Source organism: Schistocerca americana, chromosome 4 (assembly GCF_021461395.2).
Source record: "Schistocerca americana isolate TAMUIC-IGC-003095 chromosome 4, iqSchAmer2.1, whole genome shotgun sequence".
NCBI classification, from domain to species: domain Eukaryota; kingdom Metazoa; phylum Arthropoda; class Insecta; order Orthoptera; family Acrididae; genus Schistocerca; species Schistocerca americana.
The window spans coordinates 852,666,536-852,686,632 of NC_060122.1; the positions used below are offsets into that span (position 1 = coordinate 852,666,536).

The 20,097-nt window shown below is 41.1% G+C and overlaps 1 protein-coding gene across 2 annotated transcripts in view; it reads right to left on the reverse strand.

The window, feature by feature from the left end:
• Positions 1-20,097, reverse strand: part of LOC124613227 (CXXC-type zinc finger protein 1-like) — a 92,807-nt gene that overhangs the window by 27,330 nt on the left and 45,380 nt on the right. For both annotated transcript variants that reach the window (XM_047141901.1, XM_047141902.1), the window contains exon 3: positions 1,202-1,292. In XM_047141901.1, coding sequence (XP_046997857.1) covers positions 1,202-1,292 — 91 coding nt within the window. The remainder of the gene's footprint in view (positions 1-1,201; positions 1,293-20,097) is intronic.

The window sequence follows — 20,097 nt, forward strand, 5'->3', positions numbered from 1 at the left end:
TAATAGATTATATAGGGATCGTGTCACATTTACAGATGAAGCTTTGGCTATGGTGGCTACATGCAGATTTATTTTGAAGAAATTTTGACAGTACTGGGCAAATGATATTTTCATTCAAACAGGTTCAAAATTTCCTAATATTCCGAAGCACTCAGAGTATCGACGTTGCTCGAACAAACACGTAACACCTGACTCATGCTGAGCTAGTGCAAGTGATCCTTTATGCAAGGGACAACGAGAAACAATGAACAGTCACAACAATAATATCTTGCTATGCTTAAAATTTGACAATTTTGTGAAACACAGGAGGAAATAGCACTAAATTATACCATCTTACAAACTCTTTTTGTGTTTGGACAGGTTTGCAATAAAAGTTTTACCTGATTCTGCACCCAGATCAACACTTTTTTTGATTATGAAGGTCTGTAAATAAGTGGGTTCCGAATGAGAAATTTAGTGGTTGTTCGCATATTAGAATACCAGGTCAAAATGTTATTGGCTTTTAATCAGCTTTAGAACATGGTGGTGAAATTGAGATGAAACAAGAAGGAAATTTAATCCAGAATGAAATGTCTAACACACAAAATAAAGTATATTACACTAACTAACTGTTGCTGTGACAATAAATTACGGCAACAAAATCTGTTATGGAAATAGTACCAACAGAAGTCAGTAGATCGACTGAATCAAGATTGCTATCTTTTATTCGTATATTAATTGCTGTTGCTACATATGACTTGCACCCTACACATAATTAGGTGGCTGCTTTATATCAATAAGATAGTTTGTAATTTGGATTAGTCAGAATATGTTAAAAATAAAAATGTCTCAAGGAGCCTCTTAGAAAGTAAAGGGGGTTAGGATCAGCTTATACAAAGGGTTGTCTTATAGTTGGATGATGATGACGAGTTTGTGGGGCGCCCAACTGCGTGGTCATCAGCGCCAATTTTTTCACAGTCCGATCGAGCCACTGTCATGAATGATGATGAAATGATGAGGACAACACAAACACCCAGTCTCCAGGCAGATAAAATCCCTAACTCGGCCGGGAATCAAACCCGGGACCCCGTGATCCAGAGGCAGCAATGCTAGCCACTAGACCACGAGCTGCGGACATCTTATAGTTGGGCAAATACAGTAATTAAAACCACAAGCTTAAACTATGGACATACTAATTATATGATCTTTAAAGTGTTCTTACCACACAGAAGAACTGTTTGATATACTTTGCTTCTTTTTCACTGATTCGTATGCAGTCACCATGGTACCATTCTTCACAATTATCACATGCTCTGAAAATAGTGTAAATGGGTTAGTAATGTACCATTTGCATTTTAAGCATATTTACTATGATAATTTACTGCTTTACTCTATATGTAAATTATGTGTTGCTTTTTAAACTGTGGCCTCTAAAGAAAATGAAGGAAGGATGATTAGAGTCTAACATCCCGTTCTGTAAGTAAACAATCAGATAGTAAGCAATATAAAGTTATTGATACATTGGGTATGAAAGTAATTTGGAAAGACCAGATGGTACAAAGGTACCAAGAACATTTTCACTTACTGTTAGTACAATACTATTAGGTACTTACACACAACACTTCATACAACTTGTAAAGGTATAAGGAGCAGCAAGTTATATATATAAAAATGTACCTATGTATGTGTGAATGTTCCACCATAGCACTGGAATACCTTGAGGAATATCGACCAAGCTTTGTAAATTTGTTAACTAATCGTATGGAAAATGCTGAGGGACAAAAGGTACTGACTCACCATATGCACGAGGCTTTAAGAGGTCAATTTGCACGTAAATGAGACCAAGCATTCCAACTGCAGTGCCACTATGATTGAGTTCACTGGGTCTACATGTATTGTATTACATGAAGAACTTTCCATTACTATGTCATTACCTTGAAAAATATGCCATTAGAGTATGACACCCACAGTATGCATAGAGGTGGGGATGTAGGTTTGAATGATGTAACATATAGAAATAATTGAAAACAGCTGATACAGTCCAATTTTTGGGGTCACTGTTTTATAATTTGCAAACTATACTTATAGTGTCAAACACACACAAATAAACTAAGACAGGTATAAGGCTTGTTTCACTTATAGGTGACAGTGCTGATGATATTTGCCCACGGGTGTGGGGGTTGCAGTAGGAATGAGGGATTTGGGCACCCCCGACCCTCCTAGGGTTGGTGGTTAGACATTTGTGTAGGTATGAAATACGTGGATCAGTATCTCTCAAATTTAGTACACATTTCACTTACTATTTACAAAGAAATAGTACAAACTATACTTATAGTGTCAAACACACATGAATAAACTAATACAATAAGTTTAATTGCTTTTCCTTATTTAACATAAGATTTGTATAAAAAAGTAACCGATTTGTTGGTTAGTTTTGTAACACAGGCACAGGCTGAAAAAATCTGCAACAGACGTACGAGTACAAACATCTTGCAGCAAGACATAAAAATATACGAGAACCACATAAGTGAACTGTGATGAAGCAATGTCGGTGCTTGGGAAAGAATAAAAATGATGCCCTGACTCCGACATCACTACTAACTGTAACAATTGTAAGCAGTGAGCAACAGGACACCTATGCTCTACCAGTCAAGGCAGCCCAAGAAATACGTTGTAAAACATGCTGTGTGCTTACCAGGGTCACGGGTTTGTAGGGAAGCAGCCTACTCACGCCATAGTAAATTCTCATTAGTCTTTCCATTGTGTGCCAGCCAGTCCGCTGTAACTAGCTCTGATGTCATAAATGTTGCGCAATACTTTAAAAATCAAGCAAATAACCTAAAACATTTCTAGCATGTCAGGAGTAATACTAAATTAATGTGTGTTGAATATCAGTTCGATAACTTTAGCCATTTTCGAAATTTGTATGTTTTTCTGTAAAAATCATTGGCGCAACAGAAAAGACCTAGAGAGTTGAAAAGTTATAATCAGATTCATCTTTCATAATTATTTGATAAAAACAGTCTTCTGGATCTCACAAATTAAGATTTTAGTGGAAATTCATGATTTTCTGGTTTTTGTCTTAAAACTTATGGAAGCAAGATAGATTAAGTAGGCTAATAAATAAGGCTAGAATGTTTATATTTAAGTAGAATGGAGATCCGCTATCACCATAAGGATGTGAGAAGTTTCATTTGAATACCTATAAAACTATAGCGATAGCGTATCTCCAAAGGGCCAGTTCAGAGCTCGTCTACTGCGTGCAGTGTAATTAAATTAATTCTCTTGCCCAAAATATTTAAATTAGCCACGTCAAAATTTTATTATCAATACTTACCTGCGTGCTGAATGCACAATTAAATTAAGAGCTTCATCGGCCATCAGCAAGAGAAGCTATGATTTATTAAGTAACTTAAAGTGGTGCCTTACTAGCCCAGCGGCTAGTCGGGAGAGCCGATTTGATCAGGCGTTCCCTTAGCCATCCGCACCGCGGCTTTATATATAAGAACGCTGCGCGAGGAAGCAAGGCCCCAGTTCTCTCCAGATGCTGAATAGCACGTCATCTGAGTCGCGTCGCGTCGGTATCATTGCTACAAACAGCCTCGGATGCCGTATTAAGTTACTTGAGATACGCGTAAACATGAAATCATTTGCGAGTGAAGTGTTAATTCTGGGTTGACTTTAATTATCGATCTTCAGTTTGCGTATTGTCGTATTTTCACGTGCCGTCGCGGGACAAACATTCTACCTTTATTTAGCGTGGCGTTTGATGAAACTAATCATCAAATTATGGCGAGCATTCATTTAAATATTCAATTTGGACAATTATAGTTGCATCAGCGCATTAGACTCTGAACTGCTCTGTTACTTAGGTTGTGTGGATTCTTTTGTTTCTCATCTGTGACTTTCAGAATATACTCAACTATTTTAGAAAATCGTTTTTGATTATAAATCCCACACAATCTCCTAATTCCTCAGAGCTATAAGCTGTAACTATAAGTGTATTCTCAGATGAAGTGGGCACTAGGAATTCTAATTACAGGCTTCACGTTTTACTAATCACTTTCTGGTTGCCAATATTGTAGTTAGAGGGCCAGTGTTGAGAACGGCGAAAGACAGCATAAATAACATTCTAAATAATAGGAACATTTAACAACATTTAATTCTATCCGCCGCCCCACAGGTTGTTCTCCGTCAAAGGTTGTGGTTAGCTTGCATGTGGAAGATTTCGAATACAAGGCCCTGGAGTAAGCCCAACAAAAACCAATCTGTTTCTACTGTTACTGGATGAGACGTTCATCAATTGGCTACGTAGATGGGACAGCTTACGTGAATTTCTCCATCACTCCAATCTATAATTTACCGTGCAGGTGGAACAGGATGGGGTCCTCCCATTTCTAGATGTCTTGGTGAAATGGAACCCAGACGGCAAGCTCAGACACAGCGTGTACAGAAAGCCTACATTCACTGATCTGTTTCTACACACCTCCAGTACCATCGCAACTCTCAGTGTGAAGGCACTTTACACACACTTGTTCATCGAGTTACAGCATTTGGTATTCCGAAGGAATGGATATGGCAACAAGCAGATAATGTATGTGTCTACAAAGTTTGTACTATACAATAGCCGGATGAAAAAGAGGAACAGAATGCAGCAAGGCATACATTGGGAAAACTGTACATACCGTCAGAGAGAGGTGCTGTGAACATATATGTCACACTAAATTAGAACTGAACATCAAATCAGCACTGGCTGACCAACTTATAAAAACTGGCAATACTATAAATTACAACAAAAATAAGACACTGAGGCAACTTTCCTCCTCCTGGGATTGCACGATTTATGAAGCGATTCAAATTAGGATCCAAGACAATCTAATTAACAAAGACAGTGGCCTACAAATGGAGTCAGGTCTGAACCCCCCCCCCCCTTGCACATACAAAGCACTCTCGTACAGTGATGTAAGCAGCCAGTGATAGTGCGGCACATGAAGATAGATGTTTGCAGCCAGGCAGCATCCCTCCCCTCTCCTCCTCCTCCTCCTCCTCCTCCTCCTCCTCCACCACCACCACCACAGTGGCTTCACGGACTGCAAAAGGGGCAGAGTGATGGAGGGGTAACTACCAATGCATACAAGACACTGAAAAAGGCAGCATCAGGAACCACCTCAAGATGGCAACAAGACTGTTGGCCGAAATATTACAGAGAACTCGTGACCCAGGCGGATGATCGAGAATTCTACAAAAAAATTACAACAATGTTATGGCACAGGTTTTAGAGTAGGTTGCTCTAGCTCAAGTACCTGCCCACAGGTAGCCAGTCGCCCTCAAGCTGCACAGGCAGTCGTGCTGCCGCACGCTCCATACTGCTCTGGTTTAATGTGCACAGGCAGGGGCTACCTGGGAGATAGCTGAGACCAGCAGCACCTGCCTGCAAAGTGGGCTGATAGGTGTTCCCAGCACCTGAGCCACACGGGGAAACATCCGAACGGCCTGTCCTGGAGTTTGCACGTTAACAATTGTTTGCTCAGAGCCAACTCACCTTCTTGGTAGACTGCTCAAAGTATCAGAAGTTGAAAGAGTCCGGAGGGAGATGGGATGATGATGATGATTATGCTCAATCTGAACAAACGGAATGCTGCCAGAACTATTTGAACTGGTTTCCATAGCATGTGCAGCTTGTGGAATACTAGGGAGACAGAGCATATCCCTCCTCCACAGTACCCAGGGATGTTACAGAAGCATTCCCTGCTCAAATACGCTGAAGGCCTCACCTAGATCTTTACGGACAACAATTATTCCACGTCACCCAGCCCATAAGAAGTCTCCCATGCCCTCCTGTGCCACCACTTCATCCGTGACAGTGTCAATCCAGATATTTGTAATGTTTGCTGCTGCAAAAGACTGTCATAATGTATATTTCTCTAGTTCTGCCATTTGAAACATTGATAGGCTGAAGGAATGCTGTGCTTAAACAGTGCAATGTGGAAAACTTCAGTATGATGAAAAACCATTAGTCATTTATAAGTTTTGGTTGCCAACTAGTAAAATGTTAATAACAAAAGGTGTGGGTGAGATGAAAATCATTTTTACCACGAATGCCTTTTTTTACCAAGTTGCGCATTTCCACAAATGGAAGAGAAGGGACACGTGTTTGGTGAATTAGACTGTACAAACTAAATACAAATTATTGTGATGCAAGAGTAGACTCACAGAGAAAGACATTTAGCATTTCCTGTTCCAGTTTGACTCTTGATGCACAGCCTGAGCATACCAAACAGGTGAGGTGACCTAATCCTTCCCTGAATTTCACTTCATAATGCTAAATTTGAATTTGCTTCTATGAAGTGATTGATGCGAAACAGCTTTTAAGATACAACATATTTCATCAATTAACAGCCCCTGTAACATTTTTATTTGTCAGGGCAAGGTACAGCAGTTTGTATTAGAGATTCAAGCCTCTTAGCCACAAAACACCACAAACAACTGTTAACAAGAAATTAATAAAATATCCTTTAAGCGAAAAGATAATCAAAACTTTGCAGTTCGATCAACTGTCTTGTAATCACTATGTAGCATTTTATGTTACAATGACAACCAATTAAATGTAAACACACACACACACACACACACACACACACACACACACACACACACACACACACACACGACAGCCACAAACCAAATAACATAATTCATCAAAATTGACACTCAACTGCTTCAAACAGTGTAAGCTCCAGGTAAGAATGTCAACAATATAGGAAAAGAAAGATTGATACTCAACGCAAAGAAGACATGTCATGTTGCAGACAGACTGGATTACAACATTCACATTGTAGCTTTCAATCACAGCCTTTGTCAGGAGGGGGGAGGGGGGTGGGGGAGCTGGGGAGGGGGGGGGGGGAGGGGGGGGAGAGAGAGAGAGAGAGAGAGAGAGAGAATGCTGTTTGGTTGAGTGGGCAGGGACTCCAAAAGGCGCAGTCAGGAGGTTGTAGGGCAGAAATAGGGGAAAAAAGGAACAAAAAATGAGAGGAGCGGGGAATACAGGTGGATGATGTATTGGCAGAGGGCTGCAAATAAACAAGCTGGGAGATGAGATTGGGGAGGAGATGATACAGCATGTTGTTGTTGTTGTGGTCTTCAGTCCTGAGACTGGTTTGATGCAGCTCTCCATGCTACTCTATCCTGTGCAAGCTTTTTCATCTCCCAGTACCTACTGCAACCTACATCCTTCTGAATCTGCTTAGTGTATTCATCTCTTGGTCTCCCTTTACGATTTTTACCCTCCACGCTGCCCTCCAATACTAAATTGGTGATCCCTTGATGCCTCAGAACATGTCCCACCAACCGATCCCTTCTTCTGGTCAAGTTGTGCCACAAACTTCTCTTCTCCCCAATCCTATTCAATACTTCCTCATTAGTTATGTGATCTACCCATCTAATCTTCAGCATTCTTCTGTAGCACCACATTTCAAAAGCTTCTATTCTCTTCTTGTCCAAACTATTTATCGTCCATGTTTCACTTCCATACATGGCTACACTCCATACGAATACTTTCAGAAATGACTTCCTGACACTTAAATCAATACTGGATGTTAACAAATTTCTCTTCTTCAGAAACGCTTTCCTTGCCATTGCCAGCCTACATTTTATATCCTCTCTACTTCGACCATCATCAGTTATTTTGCTCCCCAAATAGCAAAACTCCTTTACTACTTTAAGTGCCTCATTTCCTAATCTAATTCCCTCAGCATCACCCGACTTAAATAGACTACATTCCATTACCCTTGTTTTGCTTTTGTTGATGTTCATCTTATATCCTCCTTTCAAGACACTGTCCATTCCATTCAACTGCTCTTCCAAGTCCTTTGCTGTCTCTGACAGAATTACAATGTCATCGGCGAACCTCAAAGTTTTTATTTCTTCTCCATGAATTTTAATACCTACTCCGAATTTTTCTTTTGTTTCCTTTACTGCTTGCTCAATATACACATTGAACAACATCGGGGAGAGGCTACAACCCTGTCTCACTCCCTTCCCAACCACTGCTTCCCTTTCATGTCCCTCGACTCTTATAACTGCCATCTGGTTTCTGTACAAATTGTAAATAGCCTTTCGCTCCCTGTATTTTACCCCTGCCACCTTTAGAATTTGAAAGAGAGTATTCCAGTCAACATTGTCAAAAGCTTTCTCTAAGTCTACAAATGCTAGAAACGTAGGTTTGCCTTTCCTTAATCTTTCTTCTAAGATAAGTCGTAAGGTCAGTATTGCTTCACGTGTTCCAGTGTTTCTACGGAATCCAAACTGATCTTCCCCGAGGTTGGCTTCTACTAGTTTTTCCATTCGTCTGTAAAGAATTCGTGTTAGTATTTTGCAGCTGTGACTTATTAAGCTGATAGTTCGGTAATTTTCACATCTGTCAACACCTGCTTTCTTTGGGATTGGAATTATTATATTCTTCTTGAAGTCTGAGGGTATTTCGCCTGTTTCATACATCTTGCTCACCAGATGGTAGAGTTTTGTCAGGACTGGCTCTCCCACGGCCGTCAGTAGTTCCAATGGAATATTGTCTACTCCGGGGGCCTTGTTTCGACTCAGGTCTTTCAGTGCTCTGTCAAACTCTTCACGCAGTATCATATCTCCCATTTCATCTTCATCTACATCCTCTTCCATTTCCATAATATTGTCCTCAAGTACATCGCCCTTGTATAGACCCTCTATATACTCCTTCCACCTTTCTGCTTTCCCTTCTTTGCTTAGAACTGGGTTTCCATCTGAACTCTTGATATTCATACAAGTCGTTCTCTTATCTCCAAAGGTCTCTTTAATTTTCCTGTAGGCGGTATCTATCTTACCCCTAGTGAGATAGGCCTCTACATCCTTACATTTGTCCTCTAGCCATCCCTGCTTAGCCATTTTGCACTTCCTGTCGATCTCATTTTTGAGACGTTTGTATTCCTTTTTGCCTGTTTCACTTACTGCATTTTTATATTTTCTCCTTTCATCAATTAAATTCAATATTTCTTCTGTTACCCAAGGATTTCTACTAGCCCTCGTCTTTTTACCTACTTGATCCTCTGCTGCCTTCACTACTTCATCCCTCAAAGCTACCCATTCTTCTTCTACTGTATTTATTTCCCCCATTCCTGTCAATTGCTCCCTTATGCTCTCCCTGAATCTCTGTACAACCTCTGGTTCTTTTAGTTTATCCAGGTCCCATCTCCTTAAATTCCCACCTTTTTGCAGTTTCTTCAGTTTTAATCTACAGGTCATAACCAATAGATTGTGGTCAGAGTCCACATCTGCCCCTGGAAATGTCTTACAATTTAAAACCTGGTTCCTAAATCTCTGTCTTACCATTATATAATCTATCTGATACCTTTTAGTATCTCCAGGGTTCTTCCATGTATACAACCTTCTTTCATGATTCTTAAACCAAGTGTTAGTTATGATTATGTTGTGCTCTGTGCAAAATTCTACCAGGCGGCTTCCTCTTTCATTTCTGTCCCCCAATCCATATTCACCTACTATGTTTCCTTCTCTCCCTTTTCCTACACTCGAATTCCAGTCACCCATGACTATTAAATTTTCGTCTCCCTTCACAATCTGAATAATTTCTTTTATTTCATCATACATTTCTTCAATTTCTTCGTCATCTGCAGAGCTAGTTGGCATATAAACTTGTACTACTGTAGTAGGTGTGGGCTTCGTATCTATCTTGGCCACAATAATGCGTTCACTATGCTGTTTGTAGTAGCTTACCCGCATTCCTATTTTCCTATTCATTATTAAACCCACTCCTGCATTACCCCTATTTGATTTTGTGTTTATAACCCTGTAGTCACCTGACCAGAAGTCTTGTTCCTCCTGCCACCGAACTTCACTAATTCCCACTATATCTAACTTCAACCTATCCATTTCCCTTTTTAAATTTTCTAACCTACCTGCCCGATTAAGGGATCTGACATTCCACGCTCCGATCCGTAGAACGCCAGTTTTCTTTCTCCTGATAACGACATCCTCTTGAGTAGTCCCCGCCCGGAGATCCGAATGGGGGACTATTTTACCTCCGGAATATTTTACCCAAGAGGACGCCATCATCATGTACTCATACAGTAAAGCTGCATGCCCTCGGGAAAAATTACGGCTGTAGTTTCCCCTTGCTTTCAGCCGTTCGCAGTACCAGCACAGCAAGGCCGTTTTGGTTATTGTTACAAGGCCAGATCAGTCAATCATCCAGACTGTTGCCCTTGCAACTACTGAAAAGGCTGCTGCCCCTCTTCAGGAACCACACGTTTGTCTGGCCTCTCAACAGATACCCCTCCGTTGTGGTTGCACCTACGGTACGGCTATCTGTATCGCTGAGGCACGCAAGCCTCCCCACCAACGGCAAGGTCCATGGTTCATGGGGGGGGATGATACAGCATATGGGGTGGAAACTGTTGTGTGGAGAGAGTACGGACAGTATGTTACTGAAGGTTGAAGCGAGGATAATTACGGGAGCGAAGAACGTGTTGTAAGGGTAACTTCACTACGTAGTTCAGAAAAGCTGGCGGTGGAGGGAAGGATCCATATGGCTGGGGTAGTGAAACAGCCATTGAAATCAGGTTTGTTATGTTCAGCAGCATGTTGTACCACAGGGTGGTCGACTTTGCTCTCGGCCACAGTTTGGCGGTGGCCATTCATCCTTGTGGAATGATTGCAGCAGAGCTGGTAAATGACATGGCTGCTTTCACAGGTGACCTGGCCAGTGATTGGATGGGATAAACCTATGACATGGCTGGAATAGGCAGTACTGGTTGGGTGGATTGGGCGGTTTTTGCACCAGGATCTTCCACAGGGATGTGATGCTTATGGCAAGGGGTTGTTATTGGGAGTGGCATAGGGATGGACTAGGATGTTGTGGTGGTTGGGTGGGCAACGGAACACCACTTTGAGAGGGGTGAAAACTATATCTGGTAGCACGTCCCTCATTTCAGGATGTGATGAGAGGTAATCAAAGCCATGGCGAAGGATGTGGTTCAAGTGTTCCAGTCTGGGGTGGTACAGGGTAATGAAGGGGGGACACTTGTGGCTGAGTTCATGGGGGTGGTGGGAGGGTTGGGGTTGTGAGGACAAATGACAATGTAGATTTGCTTGTGGACTAGTTTTGGGGGATAGTGCCTATCTGTGAAGGCCTTGGTGAGACTCTCAGCACAATGAGCAAGTGAGTTTCTGTCCTATCATCTCCTCCCCATTCTCATCTCCAAGCCTGTTTATTTGCAGCCCTCTGCCAATGCATCCACCCAAGCCTGTTTATTTGCAGCCCTCTGCCAATGAATCCACCCATCTTTCCCCACCCCTCTTTTTTTGTGCTCCGTTTATCCCCACCTCTCTGCCCCATAATCTCCTGACACTGTGCCAGTTGGAGTGTCAGACAGTGCTTCTCTCTCTCTCTCTCTCTCTCTCTCTCTCTCTCTCTCTCTCTCTCTCCCCACCCATACACTGCTATCCCTTCCCCTTCCCCACCTCCCCTGATTACTGATTGATGCTTGCATTCCACTTGATGTTGCATTCTGGCCCAAGATGCTAGAGTTGGCAGCCCCCCCCCCCCCTCTCTCTCTCTCTCTCTCTCTCTCTCTCTCTCTCTCTCTCTCTCTCTCTCTCTCTCTACTGATGAAGGCTGTGGCCGAAAGCTAGAAGTGAATGTCTTAATTGTATCTGTCCGCAATATGACATGTCTTCTTTACACTGAGTAGCGATCTATATTTTCCTGTATTGTTGATTCCTACCTGGAGTTTCCACGGTTTGAAGCAATTAAGTGTCAATTTTGATAAATTATTATGATATTTGGTTTGGCGGGCACTCAACTGCGTGGTTATCAGCACCTATACAAAGTCCCATTCTTTTCACTGTCCAGTCTCATCAATTTCCTGAATGATGATGAAATGATGAGGACTACACAAACACTCAATCCCCGGACATAGAATATTCCTGAACCAGCCGGAAATTGAACCCAGGACAATTCTGATGAATGCCCATTGCCAAGGATAAAACAGACCATCCAGTTACAATGCACACTGCTCACCACAACTCAACTGATTTCAACAGTTGCCTTCAGATTGTCTATATGGAACAACTGCTCCCCCAATCCCCAACTCTCAGCTTCTCTGAGCTGTGTATATGGCAACAGCTCCATTCTTCTCTTCCTTTTCCCTTTTCTTCTCTAATTTCATTCATATCAGTTGTTGCCCTCAGGCACTACTAATTTTACTACTCCTTGCTCTGTTTATAATAATCTTTTAATGTTATAATGTAACAGGTATATTCTCCTGATGGGGAGGCGAAGGGGGGGGAGGGGGGGGGGGGGGAGGGTTGAAACAAGTTCAAATAAGATGCTACAATGTACAAGACCTCATCGATGTGTCAACTTATCAATACAGGTCATGGTTGTCTGTTCTCATACTACTGTTTACAATTCTTTTTATTTTAATTTATCTCTACATCTACGTGATTACTCTACGGGACTGATCCACCATGATATACAAAACACGTCACAACACTGTTGCAGAAGCAATGATAAAACGCATGCCAAATTCAGAAGAACGCAAAATCCACAAGATTGGCTAAGTTTCACAGGTGATAATCTGAGCAGCCCCCCTTAGATTGTTTGCAGATGATACTGTAATTTACCATCTAGTAAAATCATCAGACCATCAATTCCAATTATCTAGAGAGAATTTCTATATGGTGCAAAAAGTGGCAATTGGCATTAAACAAAGAAAAGTGCGAGGTCATCCACATGGGTACTAAAAGAAATCTGATAAATTTTAGGTACACGATAAATCACACAAATCTAAGGGCTTTCAATTCGACTAAATACCTAGTAATTACAATTACAAGCAACTTAAACTGGAAAGACCACATAGATAATGTTGTGGGGAAGGCGAAACAAAGACTGTGGTTTGTTGGCAGAACACTTAGAAGATGTGACAAACCCCCTAGATAGCCTATATTACACTTGTCCGTCCTCTGCTGGAATATTGCTGCGTGGTGTGGGATTCCTTACCAGGTAGAATTGATGGAGGACATCGAAAAAGTGCAAAGAAGGGCAGTTTGTTTCACGTTACCGTGCAATAGGGGTGAGAGCGTCACTGATATGATACACGAGTTGGCATGGCAGTCACTGAACAAAGGCAGTTTTCTTTGCAGCGAGATCTATTTACGAAATTTCTATCACCAACTTTCTCTTCCGAATGCGAAAATATTTTGTTGACATCCACCTACATGGGTAGAAATGATCATCATAATAAAATAAGAGAAATCAGAGTTCTATCGGAAAGATTTAGGTGTTCCTTTTTCCCCACACACCATTCGAGAATGGAATGGTAGAGAAGTAGTATGAAAATGGTTCGATGAACCCTCTGCCAGACACTTAGGTGTGAATTGCAGAGTATCCATGTAGATGTAGACTCTGCTATTCACAATAAGTCTGCTATTCACAATAAGTCTACTATTCACAATAAATGCCCTGGCAGAGGGTTCAATGAGCCACTTTCAAGCTGTCTCTCTACCGTTCCACTCTCTAACAGCATGCAGGAAAAATGAGCACTTACATTTTTCTGTGTGAGCCCTGATTTCTCTTATTTTATCACAATGATCATTTCTCCCTATGTAGGTGGGTGGGTGCCAACAGAATGTTTTTGCAATTGGAGGAGAAAACTGGTGATTGAAATTTCAGTTGCTGACCCTCGAATCATGAAACGACGCAGTCATGTTTCGATTCATCATGAGGGTCATTTGTTTTACTGACTGCCACTTCAAATCTTGTATCATGTCTGTGGCACTATCTCCCCTATTTCCAGATAATAAAAAACGTCACTGTGTTATAACAAATTCTGTTATATTTGATGTCATGTTATCTGTATGTTTTTCTTCTTTTCTAGTCCTGTAATCTGACACCATATAACTTCACCTGTTGATTTTTACTGACATGTTTTTTAAGTTGTTTGAAAATAACAAGCCAGTGTGTGTTGGCAAGATGTGCATTCCCCCTTGCCTTTTTTTGCTATGCGTTTTTTAATGACAATTTTTAAAACTGAAACATTCAATTAATAATTTGCAAGTGCACTTTGGTATTTTGTGGTAATCTCTTGGCAAATAAAGAACCCTGTCACACCGAGGTCAGCTGTATAGGTGAATGTAAACAGCGGCTTCAGTTTTTGTGATTGCTTCTCAGTTTTGGTTATTGATAACTTGATACCAGTGTCTGAGTTTAATTTGTACAGGTATGTTCTTTCCAACAGTTGGTCTACACTCAGGTGAATTTGTGGTTTTTGTTTTTACTCACTGATCGCTATGCAAAAATTTTTAACTTCCAGCACTGAAGATGTGATCGAAAATCGATTCTGCTACCAATAAAACATCAATATTACGGCCAACGCTGAGCTTCCTTTTAATTTAACATATATGGGCATTGTGCACACAGCACTCCATGGAGTCGCCAATCAATACAAAACGAGCTGCCCTTCTCTGTACTTTTTCAATGTCATCCAGCAGTCCCACCTGATGCGGATCCCACACCGCACAGCAGTACTTCAGAATAGGGCGAACAATTGCGGTATAAGCAGTCTCTATAGTAGACCTGTTGCACCTTCTAAGTGTTCTGCCAATGAATCACAGTCTTTGGTTTGCTCTACCCACGAAATTATCTATCTAATTGTTCCAATTTAGGTTATTTGTAATTGTAATCCCTAAGTATTTAGTCGAATTTACAGCCTTCTGATTTGTGTGACTTATCGTGTAATGGAAATTTAGTGGATTTCTTTTACTACTCATGTGAATAACTTCACACTTTTCTTTATTCAGGGTCAATTGCCACTTTTGGCACCATACAGATATCTTATTTAAATCATTTTGCAATTTGTTTTGGTCATCTGATAACTTTACAAGATGGTAAATGACAGCATCATCTGCAAACAACACAAGACGGCGACTCAACTTCTCTCATATGTCGTTAATATAGATGAGGAACAATAGAAGGCCTATAACATTCCTCGGGGAAGACCAGATATTACTTCAGTTTTACTCGATGATTTTATGTCTATTACTATGAACTGTAACCTTTCTGACAAGAAATCGTGAATCCAGTCACACAACTGAGGCGATATTCCAGAGGCATGCAAAAATTGGTTAGAAAATGGTTAGAAAACGCTTGTGAGGAATGGTGTCAGAAGCTTTCTGTAAATCTGAAAACGTGGAAGCAATTCGACATCCCGTCGATAGCACTCATTACTTCATGAGTATAAAGAGCTAGTTGTGTTTCGCAAGAACGATATTTTCTGAATATGTGCTGTCTATGTGTCAATAAATCGTTTTCTTTGAGGTACTTCATAATGTTCAAATACAGTATATGTTCCAAAACCCTGCTGCAAATCGACATTAGTGATATGGGCCTGTATTCATCATGATACTCTTTGTCCAGGATTATATTTTGCTAAGAGGTCAAGTATGATTTCACAACCATTTACGCTTCGAGTGGGGTCATGAACAAATTGTTCAAAACAATTTTCTGAGAAAGCATTCAGTACAATTTAGGATGACGTTTTATGCCTGCCACCAGCTTTAAACGTACAATTTTTCCAGCACATAGAGAGTAGAGTCCTAAGATCTCCTTAGGTATATTCTCTTCCTCTTATGTTTACTTTTTCATAACCCCATCAATTTCGGTCTCTCCTTTCATGCCTCTCTCTCCTGATTATATTTAACCTTCAACTATCTTCCTCTCAGTTATACACTACTGGCCATTAAAACTGCTACACCACAAAGACGACGTGCTACAGATGTGAAATTTAACTGACAGGAAGAAGATGCTGTCATATGCAAATGATTAGCTTTTCACAGCATTCACACAAGGTTGGTGCCGGTAGCGACACCTACAACGTGCTGACATGAGGAAAGTTTCCAACCTATTTCTCATACACAAACAGCAGCTGACCGGCGTTGCCTGGTGAAACGTTGTTGTGATGCCTCGTGTAAGGAGGAGAAATGCGTACCATCATGTTTCTGACTTTGATAAAGGTCGGATTGTAGCCTATCGCGATTGCGGTTTATCGTACTGCGACATTGCTGCTCGCGTTGGTCGAGATCCAATGACTGTTAGCAGAATATGGAATCGGTGGGTTCGGAGGGTAATACGGAACGCCGTGCTGGATCCCAACGGCCTCGTATCACTAGCAGTCGAGATGACAGGCATCTTATCCACATGGCTGTAATGGATCGTGCAGCCAAGTCTTGATCCCTGAGTCAACAGATGGGGACGTTTGCAAGACAACAACCATCTGCACGAACAGTTCGACGACATTTGCGAAAGCATGGACTATCAGCTCGGAGACCATGGCTGTGGTTACCCTTGACGCTGCATCACAGACAGGAGCGTCTGTGATGGTGTACTCAACGACGAACCTGGGTGCACAAACGGGAAAAGGTCATTTTTGAGGATGAATCCAGGTTCTGTTTACAGCATCATGATGGTCGCATCCGTGTTTGGTGATATCTCGGTGAACGCACATTGGAAGCATGTATTCGTCAATGCCATACTGGCGTATCACCCAGCGTGATGGTATGGGGTGCCATTGGTTACACGTCTCTGTCACCTCTTGCTCGCATTGACGGCACTTTGAACAGTGGACGGTACATTTCAGATGTGTTACGACCCGTGGCTCTACCCTTCATTCGATCCCTGCGAAACCCTACATTTCAGCAGGATAACGCACGACTGCATGTTGCAGGTCCTGAATGGACTTTTCTGGATACAGAAAATGTTCAACTGCTGCCCTGGCCAGCATATACTCCAGATCTCTCACCAATTGAAAACGTCTGGTCAATGGTGGCTGAGCAACTGGCTCATTACAATACGCCAGTCACTACTCTTGATGAGCTGTGGTATCATGTTGAAGCTGCATGGGCAGCTGTACCTGTACACTCCATCCAAGCTCTGTCTGACTCAATGCCCAGGCGTATCAAGGCCGTTATTACGGCCAGAGGTGGTTGTTCTGGGCACTGATGTCTCAGGATCTATGCACCCAAATTGCGTGAAAATGTAATGACATGTCAGTTCTAGTACAATATATTTGTCCAATGAATACCTGTTTATCATCTGCATTTCCGCTTGGTGTAGCAATTTTAATGGCCAGTAGTGTGTGTGTGTGTGTGTGTGTGTGTGTGTGTGTGTGTGTGTGTGTGTGGGCGCATGCACGCTGGCCCAAACCTGTGTGCGTGTACCAGCAGTCTCCAGCACAAACAGTAACTAAACCACTTAAAGTTTTGCAGCACCTGCATATCAGCAAGCACATGAGAGCTTACATTAAAGGGAAGCAAGGAATGATAAAATAAGGCTTATGAAACTTAACCTGCTGGGATAACACTTGAAAGTGTGTTCCCCCACCCTGTGCAATGGGTTGTGCTGGCGTCTGTTTTGGAGTGCTGTCTACATGGAGACAGACATTGTTGTTCCACAATGGTGATTCTTCCAAGGTCATCCACTGAGTGAGGAGTGTTTCTTTGACATAACATACTGCCATTTCCAACTGACCCCAACCACACTCAATAGCATTCACGTCAGTAGATACTGTAGTCTTTTCCATTTGGTCAATTCCTGCTTGTCAGGAGAAGGTGTTTAAACGATGATCGCAGTGTGCTTGTGTATTATCTTGAAAGATAACCCACCATTGAAATGCTGACTGTAGGGCTGGGCAATACGTTGCAAGATAATATCCAGCTGTGCGCAATCTTCAAATTATTGTAGCAGTGATGTGAGGCAACTGACATTTATGCAAGGTACCAGTCAAAAGCATGACTGATTCCCCTCTCCTGTGGGACTTCCAACCTCTGATGCCTGTACAGTTGTTTGTAATGGAAGCCTATAGATCAAATTCATCATGTGGAGATGGTTGTGCACTTCCTGGGTTGACACATTTTGTTTATGAGTTCTGTAGATGCACCGAACACACTGTCACAAGCTGGATACAGTTAACTCTGCTGGCCGTGCCAAGAAAACAATGGGAAATGACCAAGACAATCTGACGTCTGTCAAAACAGCCAGTTATATCAGTCACTATCATGGATGTCTCCCTAAGAGTGAAAAATTTGTACCTATTGCATAAATATTGTGTAATGACCGAGACTGTAGAATTATAGAAACTGAGATTATTGAAGAACTCTGCATTTTTATTTCACAAAGTCATACCAAAATTTAAGTGTTTTGGCCACCACTGTTGGGCACTATGGCAATGAAGCTTCACAAATGCAAATTACTGGTCCCACACTTCTTTGGGTTGTAATTGCACCTGCCTAAGAATAAGAGCAGTACTTGTATCTTCTAACCTTCTGTTCTGTTCTTTTTATCTATCACTGCATTTCATTTCATACTTTATAGTACCCCAAATCTTTAAGCTAATTTTTAATAAGTCTTTAACTTTTCTCCTGATTTTGTTTCTTCTATTACTATTTTATTTTTTTATTTACACATCAAGTTCCATAGGACTAAATTGAGGAGCACATCTCCAAGGTCATGGAACGCATCAGTACATGAAATTACAACGTAAAAGTAATAACAGATAAAAATAAGATGTTTATGAACCCAAAAAAAGTCAAGCCTTAAGTTTAAGTAAAGGCAATCAACAATACAACAAGGATCAGCTTAATTTTTCAAGAAACTCCTTGACAGAATAGAAGGAGTGACCCATGAGGAAACTCTTCAGTTTCGATTTGAAAGCATGTGGATTACTGTTAAGATTTTTGAATTCTAGTGGTAGCTAACTGAAAATGGATCCAGCAGTATACTGCACACTTTTCTGCACAATAGTTAAGGAAGTCCTATCCAAATGCAGGTTTGATTTCTGCCAAGTATTAACTGAGTGAAAGCTGCTTATTCTTGGGAATAAGCTAACATTGTTAATAAGAAATGACAATAAGGAATATATACATTGAGAGGCCAATGTCAAAATACCCAGATTCGTGAACAGGGGTCAACAAGAGGTTCGTGAACTTACAGAACTTATTGCCTGAACTGCCCATTTCTGAGCCAAAAATATAATTTTCAAATGGGAGGAGTTACCCCAAAATATAATACCATCCAACATTTGTGAATGAAAATAAGCAAAGTAGACTAATTTTCGTGTCGAACGATCACTCACTTCAGATATCGTTCAAACAGCAAAAATGGTAGCATTAAGTATTTGAAGAATATCCTGAACGTGGGCTTTCCACGACAGCTTACTATCCATCTGAACACCCAGAAATTTGAACTGTTCATTTTCACTAATCATATGCCCATTCTGTGAAATTAAAACGGCAGGTTTTGTTGAATTGTGTATGAGAAACTGTAAAAACTGGGTCTTACTGTGATTTAGTGTTGATTTATTTACTACAAGCTATGAACTTACGTCATGAACTGTACTATTTGAAACCAAGCCAATGTGAACACATCATCCTTTACTACCAAGCTAGTGTCATCAGCAAACAGAAGTATTTCAGAGTTACCTGTAATACTAGAGGGCATATCATTATATAAAGAACAGGAGTGGGCCCAACAATGATCCCTGCAGCATTCCCCAATTGACCATACCCAACTTAGACCCCACATCACAACCATTCTCAACACAGCGAATAATGACCTCTTGCTGTCTCTTCTTAAAGTAAGAGGTGAACCAATTGTGAGCTACTCCCCATATTCTGTAAAGGTTCAATTTCTGGAGCAATATTTTGTGATCAACACAATCAAACGCGTTAGTCAAATCAAAAAATATGCCTAGCATTTGAAACCTTTTGTTTAGCCCATCCAGTACCTCACAGAGAAAAGAGAATATAGCATTTTCAACTGTTAAACAACTTCTAAAGCCGAACTGTACATTTGATAGCAAATCGTGTGATATAAAATGATCAGTTATCCTTACATACACAGCCTTTTCAATAACTTTAGCAAACACTGATGGCATAGAAATAGGTCTAAAATTGTCTACATTATCCCTTTCTCCCTTTTTATAAAGTGGCTTCACTACTGAGTACTTTAATTGTTCAGGAAACTGACCATTCCTAAAGGAAAAATTACAAATATGGCTAAATACAGGGCTAACATAT